At 38.3% G+C, this 23,851-nt stretch overlaps 2 protein-coding genes across 4 annotated transcripts in view; one reads left to right on the forward strand and one right to left on the reverse strand.

Annotated features, from left to right (window-relative positions):
- LOC144602332 (1-aminocyclopropane-1-carboxylate synthase-like protein 1) overlaps positions 1 to 16,007 on the reverse strand; it is a 66,667-nt gene extending 50,660 nt beyond the window's left edge. Inside the window, exons 1-2 of one of the 2 annotated variants that reach the window (XM_078415323.1) lie at positions 15,677 to 16,007; positions 15,527 to 15,584 (exon numbers count right to left, since the gene is read on the reverse strand). The gene's annotated coding sequence lies outside the window, so the exon portion shown is untranslated. Of the gene's footprint in view, positions 1 to 15,526 lie in introns of both variants that reach the window. The other variant, XM_078415322.1, reaches the window with a different exon arrangement.
- Positions 16,008 to 16,191: 184 nt separating this feature from the next.
- The window catches only part of LOC144602334 (MOB kinase activator 2-like), a 156,778-nt gene continuing 149,118 nt past the window's right edge, over positions 16,192 to 23,851 (forward strand). For both annotated transcript variants that reach the window (XM_078415339.1, XM_078415342.1), the window contains exon 1: positions 16,192 to 16,440. Coding sequence is in view for 1 of the 2 variants with exons in the window: in XM_078415342.1 (XP_078271468.1) it covers positions 16,424 to 16,440 (17 nt within the window). In the remaining variant the exon portion in view is untranslated. The remainder of the gene's footprint in view (positions 16,441 to 23,851) is intronic.

Consider the following 23,851-nt stretch of genomic DNA (forward strand, 5'->3'; position numbering starts at 1 on the left):
GCTTCGGGAGACTGAGGGATGAGCAAATCAAGGATTCATGGAGAGAATAGTCCCTGCAGAATGGGGTAGGGAGGTGGGGAAATGATGATGTGACAAGTGGTGGGATTTTGTTGTAACTGGCTGAAAGATTAGGACCAAAGGTTAAAACTCTATCCCCGTTTTGTCAGGGATAGACAAAAGAAAATTAAATTATATTCTTAAAGCTTTTGCTTGGTTGGACTGTGTTTGGCACAATACTTAAATTGCCATTTTGTGTGCAAAAGATTATGGATTCTGTTGAAAGCAATCCCTATCAAGAATATTGACCATGCCACCAAAAGTAATCACTTTTGTCACAATCTATTTGTACTGAAAACAAAGGCAATTTCCTTAGAAAATAGATTATTTTAAAAAGATGCAGCAGAGTGAAATGATGACAGGAATTACAAAAAATTACTCTCAATTAAAGAAAGGCCATTTCTCCAGAAAATGACAGAGAATGGAGAATACATAAAATCAATGCAGGGAAAAGCTTTGATACTCAGTTAGCAACGTTATCCAGAGGCCTGGACTAACAATGTAGAGTTATAACACATAAGTTCCCACCAATGCACTTGTGAAATTTAAATTTAGTTAATAATCCAAAATTTGTACAATTGCAATTAATATTAGTCTTAGTGACTGCAAAACTTAATGGATTATCATAACCTATCACTTTCTCTTATGTTTTGCATAGAGGAAATCTGCTATTCTTACTTTTTCTGGTTTATATGTGAGTGCAAGCCTGCCTATCTGATTTACTTAAATGGCTTGATAAACTACTCAGTTTTATCATTATTACAACATACATTATCAATTTTAAAATAGCCCACAGTTTGGTGATATATTGCTACTTATTGCTGTGTTATTAACATACACTAGATGGAGCTAAATTCCCACCCTCTCCACTTTCATATAAGCAAATCCCTAAAAATTTACAAAATCATAGAGATTTTGATTTCTTCCACCCAAAGGTAACAGGTTAATAGAGTCCAAACAAAAAAAGAAAACCGAGGAGTGACTTTCTTGCAATCCTAAATTGGGGTAAGGCCAACTTTGAGGGTATGAGAGATGGACTCACCCAGGTTGATTGGAGTAGGTTATTTGAAGGTAGAGGAACAACAGGAAAGTGGGATGGTTTTAAAAGTGTGCTGACAAGAGCTCAGGATATGCACGTCGCCTGGATGACGAGGGAAATTGAGGCTTTGGTCACGAGTAAGAAGGAGGAATGGAACAGGTATACGCAGCTGGGATCAAGTGTATCGGAACTACGGAGCAAACCTAAGAAGGATATCAGAAGGGTAAATAGGGGACAGTGTAGATGGGACATGGTGGTTGGTGTGGGCAAGTTGGGCCGAAGGGCCTGTTTCCACACTGTATGACTCTATGACTCTAATATGACCTCTACACTTGCTCCTGAGTTCATCATTGACTATTGGAATAGCAGGGCAGTCTGCTCAGTATTGCAATAATCTGAATCTGGCAGACTGGCACTGGCCAAGACCTGGCCTTCAAAAATTCAAAAGGCAGGCATCTTGTGCCGAGCTAACTGCAGCCAAAACAAGTTATTTTAAAATCTGCCCTCTGTTCAGGATGGTGTAACCTGGGAACTTGTTTTCTTATCAACCACCGGGTGGCGCCGTACAATGGCTGCCTCGCCAAGTCTGTCTCGTCCCTTTCTATCTTCGTTGTTTTTTAGTCTGTAGTTAAATGTTGTTTTAGTGTATCTTTAGTTTTGTATTATGTGCAGGGTGGAGGGGGGTGGGTGGGGAAACTTCTTAAATCTCTTTCCCCGACGGAGATGCAACTTTTTCCTTATCCTATCTCCTTCTGCACTGCGGCCTAACATCATGGAGCTGGCGGCCTCTTGATGGGGATCAACTTTGGGAGCTCCAACCGCGGGAGCCTACGGATTTAACATCTAGGAGCTGGTGGTCCCTTTGCTAGGGATCGACCTCGGAAGCTCCAACCGCGGGAGCCTGCGGATTTTAATATTGTGGTGCTCGTTGTCCCTGGTTAGGGACCGGCATCAGAAGCTCCAAGCTGCAGGAGCTTCGACCGCCCCGATCACGGAAGCTTCGATCGCCCTGACGTGGGAGCTTCAATTGCCCCGACTGCGGATGGTTCGACTCCTTGATTATGTTGCTGGCCTTGCCAAGGCAGCGTGTGGTATAAATGGATTCAATGGATGGGAGGTTGATTTGTGTGATGGTCTGGGCTGAGTCCACAATTCGCTGCAATTTCTTATGGTCCTGAATGGAGCTGTTTCCAAACCAAGCTCTGATGCAACCTGATAAAATGCTTTCTATGATGCTCCTGATAAAATGCTTTCTATGATGCATCTGTAGAAGTTGGAGAGAGTTGTAGGGGACATGGCAACTTCCTAAGCCTTCTAAGGAGGTTGGTGTGGTTTCTTGGTCGTTGCTTCAATATGGTGGTCCAGGAGAGTTGTTGCTGATATTGACTCCAAGGAATTTTAAATTTTCAAGCATCTCTGCTTTAGCACCGTCAATGCAAACTGGGGTATGTGGTTTGAAATCGAACACTATGTCCTGTATTTGCATGAATTCATGCAAATTCTTTATTTCAAGAAATTAAGCTACACGAAAGAATAAATGCTGTTTGGAAAGCAGATATGTGTTTAGCTTCGGAGCAAATGGCCGAAATAATTACATTACAAATTATTTACCCAGCTATCAGAGGTTGTGATGTAATGAGATTTCTACTCCACTGAGTATTGTGATTACCATGTCCAGATCACAACAGAAGTGCTTCTGAAGAGTTTTAATTATATTATTAGGTAGTATTCATTTAGCTATAGAACCATTTACAATATTACTTAAATAAATAAAGTTAAATGGTTTATGTGATCGCAAATGATTCAATTTAAGATGTATTGTCTTTTGTGCTGGCCGCAAAGAATTATTAATTGAAACAAAACTAATTTACTTGTTTTAAGAATAAGACATTGTAAAAGTGTTTATCAAACTGAATATTGATTTATGATGATTATGTGGAAAATGTAATGAAACCACATTAAAACGACAATATTGCATATAGAATTCCCACGCTGTTAAAACAGATTGTTGTCTTTATAACAAACACCATCCAAACAACTGTTGCATGGAAAGGTATTAACATTCTATGCATTTTCCTTATATGGGAAACAGTTGAGAGATAAGCTACATCATGATAGCAATTTACAAAATGATTCTTCATTCAGCATTGTTGCCAAACTTAATCAAGATTTTGTTTCAAAACAGAGGTTCATATATTACTTGCCCAAATCATTCATCTGCAAAATGTATAATAGCAAGTTTCTGGAAGTTTAGAATTTAAGCCAGAAGCACTGAGTACAAAATATTTTTTTGTTAGTAGGAGGAATGACTTCAACTGAAATTTAATTGGCCTTGTCCGACACATCTCAGACCACCAAACTAATTTAAAGCTGTTTCAATCTATTATGGAAATGTATCTAATATCTCATTCATGCTTCATGTTACATTTAGTGTATGAGCACTGAAGACATTTCACACTATTAGTAAGATTTAAGAATGCAGAAAATGTTGGGGGGGAAATTAAACATGTGCAAAACTGACATCCAACTCTTGAAAGTTGGTTTAGGCTTCAGGAAAACTCAAAGCCTACTATTTTCAGATGGCACAAAACTCAAAGCCTACCATTTATTGAAACTTTTCCATCTGTAACAGGCAGAGAGGTTTTCCATAGAGTAGTAAACCTCAATAAACATGTCTCAATAAAAATGAGAATCTGACTTTTTGAAAGTAAAATTCAGGTACAAGTGTTGTATCTTCTGGACACAGTTAGGGATACTCCATTCTCAATTTTCATTTCTGCATGAGCTTAGGAAAAGCAATGGCATTTGTTTTAGTCCAACAAAAAAATCTTTCTCCTGTTGCCAACCTGATGGAGGACCTTCCTTGAATCATGACCCACTCCCGTCTTCTTACCTCACCTCCCCACCAAATACAAATTACCAGCTAACTCTGAGGAAAAGCTGCAACAAGATGATAATCTTCTGAATGAATGTCAAATCAAAATGATTAATAGAGTTGCAAGGAAGAAATAAGGAAACAAATCTCCTGGATGTTAGCTGCAAAAAACCCTGAAACCATAATTAAATCATAAAGGAAGAGGCTGTCCATAGAGACAAATCTGTATATTTGAAAATGGCTTCAAGTAGTTTATAATGTAATCATCAAAAATGACTTGCACGTTTATTATCCTTAAAAATCCACTCTGCTAGAAAAGTAAATTAAGAACAAAAATCCCAGTTGAAATGTTGAGTAAAACCATATTTAACGCTCTTCCATTTATCTTGAACTCAAAAAAAAATCTGGCATGCTTTTTGCTAATATTTTAGAGGTAAACATTTAAGTCTGAGCAATATTTAGAGCAATTAGAGAGCTACAAAATGTGAGATTTGGATTTTCACTTTAACATAACTATTTTTCTTAGTTGGTTCCCCAAAGATAGGATTAAATGATGTATATACACTCATGACTGCAGCAAAAATGTGATACACTCATGACTGTGCAGCAAAATACCAATCCAGCTCAATTTTCCAAGTTTGCAGGCAACAAAACACCACCATAGTGAGCCTGATATTAAATATTGACGAGATGGAGTATAGGAAGAAGATTGAGAACCTCGTAATGTGGTGCCAAGGGAACAACCTCTCCCTCAATGTCAGGGGAAAAAAAGGAGATTGTGATTGACCTCAGGAAGCGAAGCAGTACAAACACTCTGGTATACATTGACAGTGGTCGAAAGCTTCAAGTTCTTAGGAGTAAATATCACTCGTAATTTCTCCTGGATCAGCCATATTGAAGTTATGGCCAAGAAAGCACACCAACAACTCTACTTCCTTAGAAGGCGTAGGAAGTTCAGCATGTCCCCAACAACCCTCACCAACTACCACTGATGCACTGTAGAAAGCAATTTATCAGGATGCACCACAGCTTGGTTTGGAAACAAGACAGCAAGTTTCCCATCCAAGACAGCAAGAAATTATGAACGTAGTCTAGACGCAAACCAACTACCCTTCCATTGATCCCATCTACATCATTGGAGACCTTTGAGCCATCATTAATTGGACGTTATAGGACCTTATCATGCACTAAATGTTGTACCCATTATCCTGTATCTGTACACTGTGAATAGCTTGATTGTAATCATGTATAGTCTTTTCTTTGACTGGATAGCACGCAACAAAAGCTTTTCACTGTACCTCAGTACACATGATAATAATAATAATAAACTAAACTAAGATGTGAATTCCCATTAAGAGCAAAGAAACACTCCGCCTAGCATAAAAGTTGCTTCAGAACTACGGGGATGCATCTGAATAGATGAGGTTATATTTTCAGCACCGTGAAAATACACACGTGACAAATTCACTATGTCAAATTCTGATTTTATGTCTATAAAATAATAGAAATACATCCAATGTCTAGACCATGGTGATATAGAGAGAAGGGAAATTGCAGAGTAAAAAAAGCTGTGGTTTGTCTCACTGACGATTCACTTTTATGTGAAGTAACGAGTATTTATATTTGAATTATGTATAATTGGAAATCATAGGGACAGCAGCCGGCTATTTACTGCAAAGTGATTGATTTGTTTGGAGTTTCACTATTTTAATTTTTTCTTAACCATGTGTCTGTCATATTAATGAATCATGAATTTAATTTAGGAGAGACTTCTTCACTTGAAAATGAGCTGGATTTGTTGAGCTTAACAGTTTCATATGGTACTGATTTTAAAGGGGCGACACGGTGGCGCAGCGGTAGAGTTGCTGCCTTACAGCAAATACAGCGCTGGAGACCTGGGTTCGATCCCGACTACGGGTGCTGTCTGTACGGAGTTTGTATGTTCTCCCCGTAACCTGCGTGGGTTTTCTGCGAGATCTTCGGTTTCCTCCCACACTCCAGACGCACAGGTTTGTGGGATAATTGGCTTGGGAAATGTAAAAATTGTCCCTGGTGTGTTGTGCGTGTAGGATAGTGTTAATGTTCGGGGATCGTTGGTCAGCGCAGACCCAGTGGGCCGAAGGGCATGTTTCCGCGCTGTATCTCTAAACTAAACTAAAGGTTGATTGTCAATTTACCTTTCCATTAAATTAGAGTCATGAAAACTTATCACTTATTGAATAGCCTACAGTAAATTAAAGCTCAAACATTTACAGATCACAAGGTGATGACATTTCAAGAGAATGTAGTTTAGTTTGGACAGAGACAGGAACAATGGAAAAAAATTATGTCCACAATAAGCCAAGTAAAAAATGAGGGGGGGGGAAATCAGACAAAGAAAAATAATTTTGGACCAGACTGCAACAGCTATTCTGGTTCTATGTCCATAAGTCTTGTATTTTTAACATCAACACGATTGCCTTCATCTGCCATCAGCATTTATAAATAGAGTGGAATGAATGTAAAATAATCACATCTTTCTGGCTGTTATTTTTGGCATGTACAGTCACCTTCACAATAAATGGCAGCATGATAAATTTAGTTTCTGCAAACTCTAAACGGTGTATTCAGTTTTACATATTAACTGGCTAAATTAATAGTATTATAATAAACAACTTCTGGTACTAAATCTTTTTGTTGGTTGACAATGATCAAATTGTGTTTGATATTGCAACGCTCCCTTGTCCTCCTTGTTACCTTTCTCGTGGCAATGAACTGAACAATTGCTGCTTAATCTTCTCATCATCGTCATCTATTCTTCATTGAAAAGCTTCCATTCAAACATTACAGACAGAAGAGATATTACCAGATATCAGTTTAGTAATGATTTACACATTTGCACCCAGGAACTGTAGGCACACTTCAGAGTTATGCTGGGGACTGAGATGAGGAAAGTTTTATTGCTAACAACACAGCTGATTTAGTGGCAAATGCTCCACATCACTGCTTACATCAACATGCAGCTGCCAGTGAACAGCATTTTCCACGAACTCTTTTGTAATTCCTCAACAGACATGGAATAACCTACAATATAAATTAAAAAACACCTGGGTGATTTATTGATTTCCGTTGATTCATTGTTGTTTTGCCGTTTCCCCTTCTTTCCATATTATTTAAGGTTCCAATATGTGGTGCTATGTTCAAAAGCAGATTGAAAAATGCTATAACTACATAAACTATAGAATAAGAGGTGCAAATCAATACAGCTTATTTAACAATAAATTGTCTACATATTGTGGAGAAAGACATGTTAATTTCTCAGATTTATGATTTTTCACCAGAACAATTCTACTGATTTGCTGCATACGCTAGCCTTTAATCTTGTTTTATATCATTTGTATGCATGAATGCTTTGCAATAAACATTCATGATGTTCGTACACAATATATTCAATTACTCCTACCAAGGAAACATTAGATCTGATTCTGATAATGTCTTTGTGTAATTGAGTTTGGAATAGAGCGTCTGTTTGGGATTCTATACACCATGGCCTGTCCAATGGAGTCAGGTGTGTGTAAAGTAATGCTGGGGGATGTTGGCCTGGAATGTTAGCTTTGCTAAAGGCGACAGAATGTGTAAAAGACAAGTGTAGCTCAGAAGCGATCCCATTTACATTCATCTTCATCTTTACCTCGCTATGTCCTACGATACATTCATAGACTTTAGACCTCACAACCACATCTCTTAACTGGGTGCCATGTAGGTCAGATACAATTATGATAACACAATGGGGACAAATATGATAACACAAGGACGACACAGTGGCACAGCGGTAGAGTTGCTGTCTTACAGCGCCAGAGACCCAGGATCGATCCTGATTACGGGAACTGTCTGTACAGAGTTTGTACGTTTTCCCCGTGACCGTGTGGGTTTTCTCCGGGTGCTCCAGATTCCTCCCACATGCCAAAGATGTACTGATTTGTAGGTTGATTTTTGGCTTCGGTAAAATTATCCCTAGTGTGCAGGTTTTGCTGGTGTACGGGTATCACTGGTTGGTGTAGACTGGGTGAGCCAAAGGGCCAGATTATGCGCTGATGTGGGAGGAATCCACAGCACCCTGAGGAAACCTATGTGGTCACAAGGAGAATGGGACGACTGGGCTTGTATTCACTGGAATTTTGAAGGATGAGATGGGAAATTATAGAAACATATAAAATTCATAAAGGATTGGATAGGCTAGATGCAGGAAAAATGTTCCTGATGTTGGGGGAGTCCAGATCCAGAGATTACAGTTTAAGAATAAGGGGTAGGCCATTTAGGACTGACATGAGGAAAAACTTTTTCACCCAGAGTGTTGTGAATCTGTGGAATTCTTTGCCACAGAAGGCAGAGGAGGCCAATTCACTGAATATTTTCAAGAGTTAGATTTAGCTCTTAGGGCTAACGGAAACAAGGGATATGGGGAAAAAGCGGGAACGGGATACTGATTTTGGATGATCAGCCTTGATCATATTGAATGGTGGTGCTGGCTCGAGGGACCCAATGGCCTACTCCTGCACCTATTTTCTACGTTTCCTGCAGCTGTGTAGGCTTCCTCCAGGAACTTCAGTTTCTTCCCACATCCTAAAGATGTGCAAGTTTGTAAGTTAATTGACTTCTGTAAATTGCTCCAAATGTGTAGCGAGCAGATGAGAAAGTGGGATAACATAGTACTAGTATGAATGGAAGATCGATGATTTAACTTAAACTTTTAAAACATGTTTGGACAGATATGTAGATAAGAAGACTTTAGAGAGCTATGAGCCAAATGCAGGTAAAATAGGACTAGCTCAACAAGCCAAGGTGTGGTCAAGTTAGGTCAAAGGCCCTGTTTATGTCCTGCTCCATTATTCTAATAGCAATAGTTAGCATATATAACTATCTTTTTTTAAATGCTCCTTTGAAAAATGGTGGCGAATGCCTTTGAAAGCTGCTACTGTGGATGTACTGCATGTGCTTCCAGAATGCAGTGGATTGTTCTGGATTTTCAGTCAATGATAATCGTGGAGAAAACACATATCTCCAATGCTAGGTAACAGAATGTGTCACTTAGAGATAGACTTGAAGGTGCAGGTGTGCCAATTTTTGAAACAATAGAATCATAAAATATTGTAGAGTAGGCATTTTTGTCAATTAGTTTCCCTGTAAAGTTACATTTTTCCCCTGTATTTATCCGATGTATTTCAAATGCTGTTATTGAACTTGCTTCAAACTTCTTTGAAGCAGTTGATTCAAAGTCATATTCATGGTTTTTACAAAACTTATTACATTATCCCTGACTATCAGTCATCGCGTTAAAACTTGTTGTATTGCTGATTTAGCTCATCTCCTTGAATCTATGTACTCTGCTGCAAGAAACATTTTCTCCATATGTACTCCATCAACATCTTATTCAAGCTTTTGAATTGCTATGTAAATCTACTTTCTCTGATTTAGGAAGAAACTGTAGTCTTAAATATAAATTCTTCATGACAGTAAAAAGAAAAATGACATTGCAAAACACAATTGGAAACAAGTCCATAAGAATGCAAGAGGTGGCTCTAGCATTCCCCTGCCGTGGCAGGACCAGGGTTATGTAATTCAAGAACCTCATGGTTGTAGGAAAGTAGCTGTTCCTGAACCTGGTGGAGTGCGAGTTCATGCTTCTGTCCCTCTTACCCTATGGTAGCAGCGTGGAGTGCACGGCTCAGATGGTGGAGATATTGATGATAGATGCTGCCTTCTTGTGGCAATGCCTCCTGTAGATGTTTTGGATTGTGGGGAGGACTGCACCGAACTGAGCCCATCACTCTCTGCATTTTCTTGCATTGGAATTGCCTTACCAGGCCATGGCGTAGCTAGTCAGAATACTGTCTACAGTGCATTTGTAGAAGTTTTTTACAGTATTTAGTGACTGGCCGAGTCTCTTTAAATGTATAAGAAAGTAGAAACACTAGCATGACTTCTTCATGATTACATCTATGTAACATCAACTATCATTGAGCAGTTTATGAATTCCATGTAAATGTGGATGCCTTGAACTTGCTGACCGACCTCTGCCAGTGACTTTCTGGCTAAACTCCAGCAGGTTAGAACAAACTTGATAAATTCCTCTTCAATTAAACAGGATAATCTGCTTGCTGAACATAACGCAGGCTATACGTGGTGTGGGAACATCAAGCCCAACTGCATCCAATCCTGTTCACCATACTTTAGAAAGAATGCTAAGGTCCAAGAAAGGATGCAGAAAGACATTTCTGACAATGAGCGATGACGGGAGTGGGGGGAATAAAAGGAAAGGTGTGAATGGGCAGGATGGGGGAGAATAGGATAGATGAGAAAGCGAGGGGGTTGACAGGGGATTTGTTAATAGGAGAGAAGTTGTTCTTGTTAGCTTTCGTTACAAAGACCAAATGCAACTGACTTAAAGTGAAAAGAAAAATAAACCTGGAACTATGCGAGGAAAATAACCATTTCATCAGGTACTGGTAAATTGAAACACACAGGTTTGAGGAAGTGGAGTCAACCAGGACTTTAAGGGAACTGCACTTGAGGGAAAATAGTTTAATGGATAAGAACAAAAGAAAGGGACTGAATAGGTTGCTTCCTAGGGAACTAGCATGGACTCAACAACCAAATTGCATCCTTCTGCATTAGCAATAATTGTTTGATTCTGTGATTCATCTGAACGGAGAAGAGTAGCAGTGAGTTTAAAAAGTAGAAAATATTATACATTTTTAAAATGAAGTTTGTTTTAATGCTTTTGAATTGCTTGTGTTAAATGATTCATTTTTTACATTAACTGATTTATAAATTGCCTTTGAAACTGTGTGAATAAAAGAGAAACATTCATAGTGTTTGACACTTGTCAAAACTGGATGAGGTTTCTCAGCTATTACATGATTCTCCAGTTATTTTGGGCAATACTTGTTCATCCATGTGATGACATTTTATCACCCAATGTCCAGCTGCCACACAATCTTTTGCCACTTTGGAATGGAATCTGATTAGCAAGTTGCCAGCATGAGATCCATCAATCATCAGAGTATTTTACTGTATTTTATATGCGAACAAGGACAGCTTGCCAGTTACAACATTTGTAGGTCATTTTGTCCCACTGCAATAATGACATTACTGTATTTCACCAGATCTATAAGTAAGCAAAAACAAGATCAAACTTCACAATGATTTGCAAAATAATACGGTCAACCTCACTTTAAAAAAAACCATCAAAATGAAATTAGCCGAAATAGGCTTAATTTTACTTGAGCCTCGAAACCTAACTTATTAGGAAGTTCTTGTTTTCTCTTTACCTCAGAGTATGTGATACAGTTTCTCATTGTTTTGAGGTTAATTAAGGAACCTTGAATTATTTCAGAAGTCAAATTGATTTATTTGATTCTTTTTGGCATTACATTTAAATGACCTAGTAATCTCTATAAACTGGAATACATGCCCTCATTTGTAATCAACTTTTTTCAGCTTTATTATAAAATCAAAGAGATATAAAATGGTGCAATTGAAGCATAGACATATTAATAAATGTCCTGGATCATACAACAATCACTGACCTCTGTTTCTGAACTATTTATCAAAGTCAAGTCAAGTCAATTTTATTTGTATAGCACATTTAAAAACAACCCACGTTGACCAAAGTGCTGTACATCAGTTCAGGTACTAAGAACGAACAAACAATGGCACACAAACATAACAGCACATACATAAACAGTTCACAGCGCCCCCTCAGAGGGCCTCAAACGCTAGGGAGTAGAAATAGGTTTTGAGCCTGGACTTAAAGGAGGGGGCAGTTCTGATGGGGAGAGGGATGCTGTTCCACAGTCTAGGAGCTGCAACCGCAAAAGTATTCATTTTTCCCCGTTATAGTGACTCTTCTATCAGTAACACAGAGAAATATTTGTTAACCTGGTTAACATAACTAAGAAATATGATCATAAAGCAATGGGGAAAAGATTGTGTGTCTATCATGCACTAATAGTTTCTATTATTTAGTTGGTGCTGCATGGTGGCACAGCAGTAGTGTTGCTAACTTACAGCGCCAGAGACCCGGGTTCAATCCTGACCACGGGTGCTGTATGTACGGAGTTTGTATGTGAATGTATTGTATATGTTTGTATGTATACCCCACGCGGGGTTTCCCTGGGTGCTAAGGTTTCCTCCCACATTACAAAGACATACAGGCTTGTAGGTTAATTGGCTATGGTAAAGATTGTTAATTGTCCCTCGTGTGTAGGATAGTGCTAGTGTATGAGGATTGCTGGTCGGTGCGGAATCAGTGTGCCGAAGGGCCTGTTTCCACGCTGTATCTCTAATCTAATCTAAATTTCCACAAGACCTGTGCTCCATCAGTTATAATGTTTGGTTGAAATTATTAAGGGATGTGAAGAAGGCCTCTTAAACCAAGATTGTAAAATAGTCGAATACCGTTATTGTAGAATATGATATTGTTAATAAAACGATTAATTGCTCACTCAATGGGAAGTACATTTTCCAGTTTATTTCATTTTTGTCCCCATTTTATTTTTTTTAGAATTTTCATTTAGTTTTCCCTCACAGTAAATTCTAACGATGGATGATTTGGGCACACTTTCTGCAATGCTGGGAAAATATTTCAGACATGTAATAGTGTACTTTATCACTAATACTAATCCAAGGACTTATTATCCTACTTTACTGATTATATAAAAGGAAATGCATCCATTTACCAAAGATTGAATACACTTAAATCACAGATATGATCGCTCAATGGGAAGAATGTACATGGATATCAAGCATCATTAAACAAGATCCAGCAAGTAACCTTTCACAATAACAATGCAACAAGTACATAGTAAACAACACACAAACTTAAAAGAGACTACTACTTTTAAAATAATAGCCTGGCATTTAGTGATGGTGAGGTTAGCCTTTGTGAGAAAGGAAATGGACAAAGCTTTCCAACATTTTGGGTTAAGGCAAGTGACTTGGGTATTCAAATGTGATTTTATAAAATAAAAGTTGATTTTATAAATTTACAGCAAGATATTTGAGATTTATTATGTTAGATTTGAAGGAAAAAAATCCATTAATATCTACTCAATATAAACACTCTAAATTGGCTAAAGGAAATCGTAACAAATGGCCGGTTGTACAATACATTGAGTTGAATAAACAAATGTATAAATATTTATTTTAGACAAAAATATTTATATGACTCTCTTCCAATTTGAAACAATGACAGAATCAATTAAGAGCAGTTAAAAATGAATAATCCATGTCTGTGTTGTAGCTTTACCTGCTTACTAACATTATGGTTATTATTATGGTTATTATTATTATGCAATGTGGACGCAGACTAATGGGTGGGTGTCAGACATGTACTGAAATATAATAGCACAACTGAGTGTTTTCCTATGGACTAGAAATCAAACCAACTGTCGCTTGCATATGTACTTATATTCTGCATGTGAATAAAGTTTACAAAAAAAAAACTTCTGCTGTTTCAAACAATTATTCCGATGCAATGTGATCATGAATGAATAAATTGATGTGTTCAGATTATTTATTCAGGTCACCTGAATAAATAATCCGGTCAAAAAATTAAGAGAGCTCGATACAATTCGTAGAAATTGCTTTGCTTCACTGGTCATCTCTGTGCAGAAACGATGTAGAGTTAAGAGTATAATTGCACATAATATCTTATTGCCAGCGAAAATTGTTCAGAACAGAGCAAGATCCATTGCAACAAGTAAATGCAGTCAATGGTTATTACTGCCTCGAAAGATTTATAAAGAGCTGTGGAGGAGAAAGTGGAGTTACAATCAACAATGTTGATAACATTTTTTGCCACAGTGGACAATTCAAACTTTCATAAAAAACCTTGGATTGGACACAATGGAAACAGCAAAAAAGTAAGAAAAAGTTTTAAAACATTAAAAAAATTAAATGCTGAGAGAACAAAATGTCTTTAGTATTTTGTTTTATCTGAGAAGGAAAAGGTTACTGGACTGTGTTTTCAGAATGTGCGTGCAAATGCAAAAAGGTTTACTGCTGGCAATAAGATATTGAAAGTTAACCAGTATATCATTTGGCAACCTGCTGAGGAGAAAATTTATGCCGTTTTGTAATTGTGGATTGAACTGATTTGGAGCTGAGTGCCTATTAATGGATTTTTAATGATCACCCAAATAAACAACCTGATAACTACTTGAGAAAATTCGTTTTTTTTGATATGCAAGTTTGTGGTAAACCCATCTCCGATGCACTACCATATTACTAATAGAATGTACTCTTCAGCTCATCTTTAAATAACGTTTTACATGCAATGTAGTACTTGAAATAGGTGTGAAACTAGTGTGAAATTCTAAGAGTAGAAAATGATTAGGCATTTTTAGTTGCACCAATGATTTAATTGATTTGGACTTTGCAACCAGCAGTAATCAAAGAACGTTCCCACCCAATTCAAATAAAACCACTGCAAACAGCTCTCCCGAAATGAGAGTTTTATAAACCTCTGTTTGCAAGGTAGAACCTTTCATTTCTACTCCATCTTTCTTGAGAAAGAAGGGAGAGGCATGAGCAACAAAGGTCTTTAAGATTAAAAAGGTTTTTGATAGAGTGGATATAGCCATAAGATTTCTACTTTGAGGGAGAACATAATTTGAACCCATCGGTATAAGATGGTCATCAAGTAACCAATAGGGGATTCAGAAGGAACTACTGCAACAAGAGTGTGGAACTCACCACCACAGGAGTAGATGGGGTCGATTTTGGCAGAGGCTGAACATGCACTCAATAAAGCATTACACATGCATTTAGATGAGAAATGGTGGGAGAAGGCTTGAGTGGAGCACAGGCACAAGAATGGAACCATCGGATTGAATTGCTTGTTTTAGTGTAGCGTATCCCATCTTGGTTGGTTAACAGTTCTAAAACTGTAATAAAAGGAAAAAAATAAAGAAACCATGTGGACTGGCATCTTACCCACTTATTTGCATCTAATTCAGCAATCTTCAACTACCTTGCAAGATCAATAATGAAATGTCTGCTAGTAATCACTGCTTCAGTTGTACACAGACTGTGTCAAATCCTGCTTTGTGCACTGCCTATACTTTCAAGTGTTGAATAATCTTGACCTTGGAATGGGTACATTGCAATTGTAACAAAATCAGTACGTAATTAGTATTGTAACAAAGATTTAAGGATTTAATTATATGGTGACATTAAAGTTACTTGATTTCATGTTTAGAATGTGAGCATGGGGTGATGTAATTAAGATACAAGATTATAATACAATGTTGTGGTTAATTAAACTAAATCCTTTTATAGGGATGTACCAGAGTAAGAAGACATTGTTTAAAACTTGGAGCTTGGCCAGTTAGGAACAAATCCAGGATGCATTTCTTTTATACATGGTTGTAATTGGAACTCCTCAAGGTATGGATGCTGCACTGACTTAAAGCCAAAGTTAAGATTTTATTCAGTATTGAATTCCAGAGATATAGAACACATATGTAGTTCAACTAAGATCTAAATGAATGTTAAAACAAGGTGTTAAATACCTTTTCCATGTTCTATTTAATCTCCAGAATCCATAGTCCCTCTTCCTGTCATAAGTCCCTTGGATAAACAATCTTGGATGAATGAGCATAATGATAAAAGAATCCGCATTGATGTTTGCCGTCATTCAAATATCATTTTAAGTAACTTACTGTGCCACCCAGATCAACTAGTATCTCGTAACGCAGATTACATCCAGCCTGTCTTTCTCCAATCTGGTGGTTTTCCTTAATTACTTACATGCAAATTCTAACCACACGAAACAGGTTTAAATATTTTAGAAACATGTCCTTGTGAGAAGTTATACGAGTTCAATCCTTCCTCTCTTTGTAATTACCCTCTGTCCCAAATTTACCACTGAACGGTTTTGTGCACCACGAAGAGTTCACTTTGAAATTGCTCTTCTTTCCAGAGAAACCTCCAGACATGCTGGGCATTCCCCGCATTTTATGTTCGTTGCGGAATTCCAGCAGCGCTGACAGTTTGCTTGCAAACCATTTCTATTCTCAACGCGAAAAGATTTTCCAACCAGATATCCACCCGGTGATCGAGCAGCAGGTGTTTGGACTACACATCCCAGCAGGCGGACGTTTCCGGCGGAAGTGGGCTGTGACCCGTGGGGAGGGTGTTGAGTGTTTCATTCCGGTCCGGCTGTGAGCGGCACAGCGCCGCTCATGTCTGAGCGTCTCCGGACGGGCGCACAGTTCCGCCAGCTGGGCTCCATCCCTCAGGCGCAGGCACATAACCGCCCTTGACAGACCCTGCGAAGGGGGCGCTTTAAATGCCTCCCGACCCTCGCTTGGCATTGCTTCCAATCTGATGGTGCTTGATTGTTTTGTGGAGGGAGAAGGGGTGGAGGAAGCCTGAAGAGGCAGCGGGAGCTCTTCATCGGATCAGCTATGGATTGGCTCATGGGGTAAGTGGAGGAACTTCAGGAATAAAAAAGCCCAGCCACTGAGCTGTGAAACGATCGCTCCATCCATCAAGCCTCTTTCTATAGTTCATAAATGGGCCGAAGTTAAGGGACTCGTGCCCGAACCCCGGCTCCCATGTGTACTTCGTGTAACGATGTAAACAGTTTGTGCAAGTTTAACTTTTTTTCTAAAAGTAATGGGAATGCACCCGGCAAGTAGGAAGAGAGGATCAGCGCTATCAGCCCTTATGAGATGGATATTTGGTTTATTGGATTAGTTTATGAAACCGTTGGGGGAATAAATCTTTGATCGAGAAGGTTGTAACATTACAATTTCCAGTCTGCAATAATTCATTTTAAATCTAAAGTAATACTTAGGCGGTTATTAATGTCATCATTGTTAACATTTCGTGTTAAGATAAGTAAGGCAAGTAAAGATCAGAAATATTATCCATTTACGGAGTCGCCATAAAATAAACTGCATGCGATATTTTTACTGTACAAGGGTCAATTCGTCGTGTTTGCAAATTTGATCATAAAATTGCTATGTCATGCGAGAGTCCAGCAGATCATCTTAGTAAGTTGTAAATAGCAAGGCTTCGATTAAGTTTCGTGAATTTGAAGACGTGTATACGGGTTGGGGGGAAAAATTACTTGCAGCATCACGACTTTGCAGACTTAAGGTACCATATCGTTCTGTCAATTCTTCCATTAACGTATAACTAGAAACGCAATGTGAACAATTTTGGTATTTATGAGCGCATGTTGCTGCAAATAATACATCTATCGTGAAGCAATTGGAAATAGCTTTTATTAATTTTATTTAAAGTTTAAGAATTAAAAGAAACGATCATTTTTATGGGTGGCGAATGGGACTAACATGCCGAACTAATACATATATAAGCATAAGACTCCATATTAGCACATGTGAACAGGTATGCACTTGTGCAATCACTTCAGTTCGGAAGTAGTCTTCAATATTATACCGTGACAACTTGGCTGTCCTGTAACTGTTGGAATGGTACATTTTCCTTTTATAGTTTATAGCTTATTCCCTTTTATTCTTTCAAAGTATTACTTTTTTCAATTATATTTTTAAGACATTGAGCAAGGAAAAAATAAAAGAAATTCAAATTAATGGATTGACTTAATTTTATAATTTTCAGAATGCAGATCAAAATGATAATGATATAATATGATGTACTGATTATAATATATAATCAATGATTATGGAAAATGATACATTATAACATTAATATGTAAAGTTGCAAAACGTTTATAAATTCTGAGCAGCCTCGAGAAGCTTTACATAGATATGAATCAGCCCTAGCATTTCTAATACATCGTTACTATTAATTTATCAAAATATTTTTTAATAACGACTCTGAATCGTGTTACTTATTCTTGTAGTGTGATATAATAAAGTGAATCCAGTCACACCAATAAGGCACATGGTCTGATCCTTCACATAGATGTACATGCAATTCCAATTAGCGAACAGAACAAGATATCTTAAGGAAGTTTTCCTTTCTCTGTACCATCAAATTGCCCGTGTCAGCAAACACAAGGAATCAATGATCAAACTTTTCCGCTTTCTTTGAATGTAAAATGGTGTAAAGCTCAGCTCTTTAGTCAGCTGTACTGTTGGGAAACTTTTCATTTTGTTAGTAAGATAAAAATAGGAATTCCATAGAAATTATTTCAACTGTTTTTTTCTGGTGATATTGTTTCCCAAATTTAAAGGACTAAACAAGAATGATCTTCTGTTTCTTATTGCCTTCCATTATGGATTGTGATTTTGGTATAACATTGCATTTATTGCATTAGGAATAGACTGTGCACTTGAAGTTAAGGTGCTGAGTTGAGCCAGTAGCTGTTAATATTGTTACTGTTCATTAATTAGTTGGTGGTATTCCATGTGTTTCAGTTACTGTTATTTTTTAAAATCCCAATTCCTGTTAGTTACCGAGCAAGTGTAATATGATGTGTAAGAAAATAACTGATAGCATGTTCAACAGGTGTAGGTGGTATAAAGTACTGTATGCTGATTAAAAGTTTTTTTTAAATAAAAAAATAAGTGAGTAATCCTATTTCCAACAAAATATCATGCTAGGCCATCAACGCAGTATTGTATAGGCAAAATATAGATGAAATATTTTTAAAGAGTTAATCCTATTTAAAAATTTGATTGGATTAGTATTTTAAAAAAAAATTAATGTGGATATTCATGTGCAATAAATGTGCTACATAAACTAAGTTCTTCATGAAAGGAATGAATAGAATTTACATCTTTGTAATGCCCATCAATAAATATTGATATTGTTTCAGTTGTGATGTTTGCAGCAGAGAGATCCTAGGCAACTTTGAGCAAAACCTGCAGCATCATTATATTTCTGAAGCAGTTGTTCCAATACTGGTTCCTGTATCTTTACAAACTGCTACAGAATAGAATAGAAGATAAACTTTTCCCATTGTACTATTTACAATGAAATTATATCGAGGAGTATGCCTTGCTATTTGAGGCTGACTAATCAAAGGCAGTCTATGTGGCAATGAAACTTTAGCTTGGAGTAGGTTTATCTTTTGAGAGAATCTCTACAGGCATTCTTTACCTTTATCAAGGTATGTGAGGCAGTTATGTGTCATATTCTTCACTGGTTGTAAATTACTATTGGAAAAGAGTTGTGCAACTGAGAGACGACTTCAAAGCCTACTGTGTCCATGCAGGGCATCAAGTACTTCTTTATACTAATCTCTCCCAATACCTGACCCAAAACCTATGCTATTGTGTTTCAAGTGCTCACCTAAATATGTTTTAAATGTTGTGAAAACACTTTCCTCCATTGTCCTCTTAGGCAATGAGTTCCTGGTTCAACCACTCAATGGATGAAAACATTCTTCATCAAATCCTCTCTAAATCTATTAACCCTTATTTTAAACCAATGCTTCCTGCTTAAACTCTTCTAAATATCCACCATATCTATATCCCTCATATTTTTCTATACCCATCAGCTTCATCTGTTCCAAAGAAAACAAACACAGCTTAGCCAGTCTTTCCTCATAGCTGAAATACCACACCCCAAGCAGCATCCAGGTGAATCTGCTTTGCACCCTCTTCACTGCGATTGTAGATTGGCAATAAGAACTCCACATATTATTTAAACTGTGCCCCTAACAAATGTTTTTATATAAATGTATAATAATATCCATGCTTTTATGTTCTGTGGCACAGCTAATGAAGGTGAGTATCGCCATTTCTATCTTAATCCCCCATCCTTTATATATCTGCTGTTGTCTTTGGGGATGCTTACAAACAAACACTAAAATCCATCTATTTCCAAATTACCGTGAGTTTGGTTTGTTTTCTTCGGCCTCTCCCTCTATTCCTAAATTAATGTGACTGTGGTGTATTTTACTTATCTTTTCCACTATCCAGTCTTCTTGAGCTGAAAGAGACAGGATAGCTTTGGTACTAGGTATACTGATTTATGCTGAAGAGACAGGAGTACTGCTTGTTGGTTTATTGTAGTCGGAGCTGGAATCTCTGCAGTGGCATGTTTGTAAAATGGCTAAATATACTCAATGCTGAATTTGATTAATTACTGAAAGATAAGATAAACTCAATAATGTTTTGATTTTTAAAAAAAAGTTTCTGGAATCATACTAGCAAAAGGAGCTAATGTAAAAGTAACATGTTTTGCGAGTTACTTTCCATTCACATGCAAGCCATTCACTGACCAGATCCTTATTTCATTACTATGTGTTTGCTTCTTTGAGCTCACCTTGAGTTGTAATGAAGACATAAACATTGGCTTCATAATCTTGCTAAGTAACGGGAAATAATCAACCAAGAACCCAATAAGTGATTACCCCTCTCAAACATAGATCTTGGTCAATACACATTCTACTCTTACACTGCTCACTTCCACAGAGGAGCAGGTGTTTTATATGGCTAGTTCTTGGAATTCTGTCAAATTCCACGATTCCATACACAGTCGATGTGTATCATTCCATTTGGAAAACAGAAATATGTTATAGCAAAAGGCACACAGTGCTGGAGTAACTCAGCGGGTCAGGAAACATCTCTGGAGAAAAAGGATGGGTGACGTTTCAGGTCAGGACCCTTCTTCAGGATGACCCAAAATGTCACCTATCCTTTTCCTCCAGAGGCGCTGCCTGGACTGCTGACTTACTCCAGCATTTTGTGTCCATCTTTGGTATAAACCATCATCTACAGTTCTTTTTGCAGAAATAAGTTATGCCTGATAATTTGTCAGTTAAACATCTACATTCTGTATCTTCACTTCACTTTATCTGCCATTAATAATTTGAAATATTAATCATACAAAACAGTATTGGTCTTGTTTTTATTTGTTTCCATTCCTATTGCTTTTTGGCCATTCCATATATAACATTTCATGGAAGTAAAATGTGTTATTGATTTGTTCATTGAAGCACAAGAGATTGCAGATGCTGGAATCTGGATCATAAAAAGAGGCTGATTGAGGAGCTCAGCTGTTGAGGCAGCATCTGTAAGATGGAAATGGTCAGCCATGTGTCAAGTCAAGATCCTTCATCTGGAGCAAGAGTAGATGGGATATTGCCAATATCAAGAGGAGGTGGAGAGAGATGGGGAAAGAGCAAGCTAATGATAGTTGGATATAGGTGAGGGGTTGATTGGTAGATAAGATTTAGATGGGAGAGGGAGGAGACAGAAGGAGGGAGATGATAAGTGGAGAGCAAAAAGTTGAAGGTTCTGCAACATCTGGAGCATTATTTTCTCTGGATTGTTGAGGGGAGGCCTGATAGTCGTAGATAACATAATGAGAAACTTTGATAGTATAGATGGTCAGAACCTTTTCCCCAGAACAGATATGTCAAAGACCTGAGGGGATAGCTTAAAGATAGGAGCAGGAAAATTTAAAGATGATGTGCAGGGCAGGTTACACAGAGAGTGGTGGATGATTGGAACACGCTGCCAGAGGTGCTGATGGAAATAGATACGATATTGGCATTTAAGAGGCTTTTGGATAGGCACTTAGATATACAGTGGATGGAAGGAAATAGATCATATGCAGGCAGAGGAGATTAATTTAATTTGGCGTCATGTTCGGCTCACATGGTGGACTCAGCAAAATCAAGATCTTCCAATGTTGAGAAGAGGGTCCATCGTATGCCTCTTGCTTGATCTTCGGTTGTCTGACGCATCACCCAGTCAATAGCAATATTGAAGAGTAGCGCTGACATCACACACCCTTGTCGAACTCCTGTCTTGACCTGGAATGTGTGGTTACTATTCCCTACTCTGCAGGAGAAGTTGGCGTAGAAGCTCTTAATTACTTCGACTATGTGCTGTGGGATCCCATACATTCGGAATATGCCCCAGAGACTGTCCCGGTGGATGCTGTCAAATGCTTTCTCGAAATCAACAAAGTTGATGTAATCTGTCTCTGCCATTCTGTGCACTGTTCTATAATGTTTCGCAGGGCAAATATCTGGTCAATGCATCCCCTCCCACCACAAAATCCTGCCTGCTCTTTCCTGAGCTGTTTGTCTACTGCTTCTGAGGTACGTTGTATTATAATCTTTGCCAGAATCTTGCTTGAAATTGATAGAAGAGTAATCCCTCTCCAATTGTTACACTCTCTTAAGTTGCCTTTCTTTGGTATCCTAATGATGACTCCTTCTGACCAGTCATCAGGTATCTCCTTTCTTTCCCAAATAGCTGTGAAAAGTGGTACAAATACTTTGGCTGCAAGTTCTGGGTCCGCCTTAAACAGTTCTGCATTGAGGTTATCTTGGCCTGGGGCTTTTCCACTTTTAAGGGACTTGATGGCTATAACAATTTCCTCTTTAGTTGGTAATTCAGTGCTAATATCTAGGTCATCCTCTGCTTGTTGGGTGTTAGCCTCTATTATGGGCAGTGTTCTATTCAATACTTCATTAAAATGTTCCACTTCTTATTCTATTTCTGTTGTTAGGATTCGGCCCTTTTTGTCTACAAGTGGTGTCTCAGTGGTTCGACGATGTTTGCCACAGATTATTTTGGTTATCTTGTAGACCTTCCCTTGCTCTTCTTTCTTATTTGCATCTTCTGATTGGTCGCACGCTGCCTTCAGGACGGCTGCTACGGAGAGGAGACGGTGGCCCACCTCTTCACAGAGTGTGGATTTGCAAAGAGAGTCTGGAGAGGTCTGCAGGGGTCCCTGTCACGTTTCATTCCGAGCAGCTCCGTCACAGAGGACTCTGTGATCTATGGACTGTTCCCAGGGACGCATTCGGAGACTGACATCGAGTGCTGCTGGAAGGTCATCAACTCGGTGAAAGACGCTCTTTCGTCTGCCCGAGCTTTGTTGGCATCCCGGCAGAGCGAGATGTCCGTCAAGGAATGTTGCCGACTGGCCCGCTGCAGACTGCAGGAGTACGTGCTGAGGGACGCACTGAAACTCGGTGCAGCCAACGCCACGGCCCGGTGGGGGAGGACCAGAGTCTAGGGTCCTTCCGCTGCTGGACATGGGGGGCAGTGTGGAGACGCCCCTCCAAATAAGGGATACTGGGTTAATGTCTGTAAATGTAAGTAAATGTATGTAAATTTGGAAGTAAATGCCTGTATTGAATGTGTAACCTCCGGAAATGTCGGATGGGCTTGTTAAAAAAGATGTTTTGTAAGTGATATTTATTACTTGAATAAAGTATTTTTTGATATTTAAAAAAAAAATCTTCTGCTTGATTGGCTAGATCTTCCAGGTACGCCCATTTGTCAGCTCTGGCTTTCCTCTGAACTGCTTTGTTTGCTTCTTGATATTGCATCTTGTATCTTTCTTGCAGCCATTTGGATTTTGTTTCATTTATTTGCTTCTTTAATTTTCTCCTATTTTTAATGGTTTGCCATGTGTCTTCAGTTATCCATTCCTTCTTTATCTTCTGCTTGAACCCCAGGCAGGCTTCACTGGTTTTCACATAAGCTATTTTGGTTTGTTCCCACACAGTATTAATATTAATATTATTTGCATTTGGCTCTGTATGATCATTCATATCTACTAGTGCCTGAAACCTGTTCCTTAATTGTAGCACGAAATAACTTTTCACTTTTGGGTCATGTCGTTTCTCAACGACAAACTGTTGCCTGCCTGTCTTTTTGCTCCCTGTTTTCCTCAGTTTAACTTTGAGAACAGCCAGGACCAGGTGATGGTCACTACCAACATCAGCTCCCCGTTTAACCTTAACATCAAGTAATGAGCGTCTCCATGTGCCGTTTATCATCAGGTGGTCTATCTGGTTCTTATCCCTTCCATTTGGAGAGTACCATGTTAGTTTGTGGATGTCTCTGTGCGGAAAGAGGGTCCCTCCAATTACTAGATTGTAATTGGTGCAGAGTTCTATTAGTCTCTCACCGTTCTCATTTTATAAAACC

This window comes from Rhinoraja longicauda, chromosome 18 (assembly GCF_053455715.1).
Source record: "Rhinoraja longicauda isolate Sanriku21f chromosome 18, sRhiLon1.1, whole genome shotgun sequence".
In the NCBI taxonomy this organism is placed as follows: Eukaryota; Metazoa; Chordata; class Chondrichthyes; order Rajiformes; family Arhynchobatidae; genus Rhinoraja; species Rhinoraja longicauda.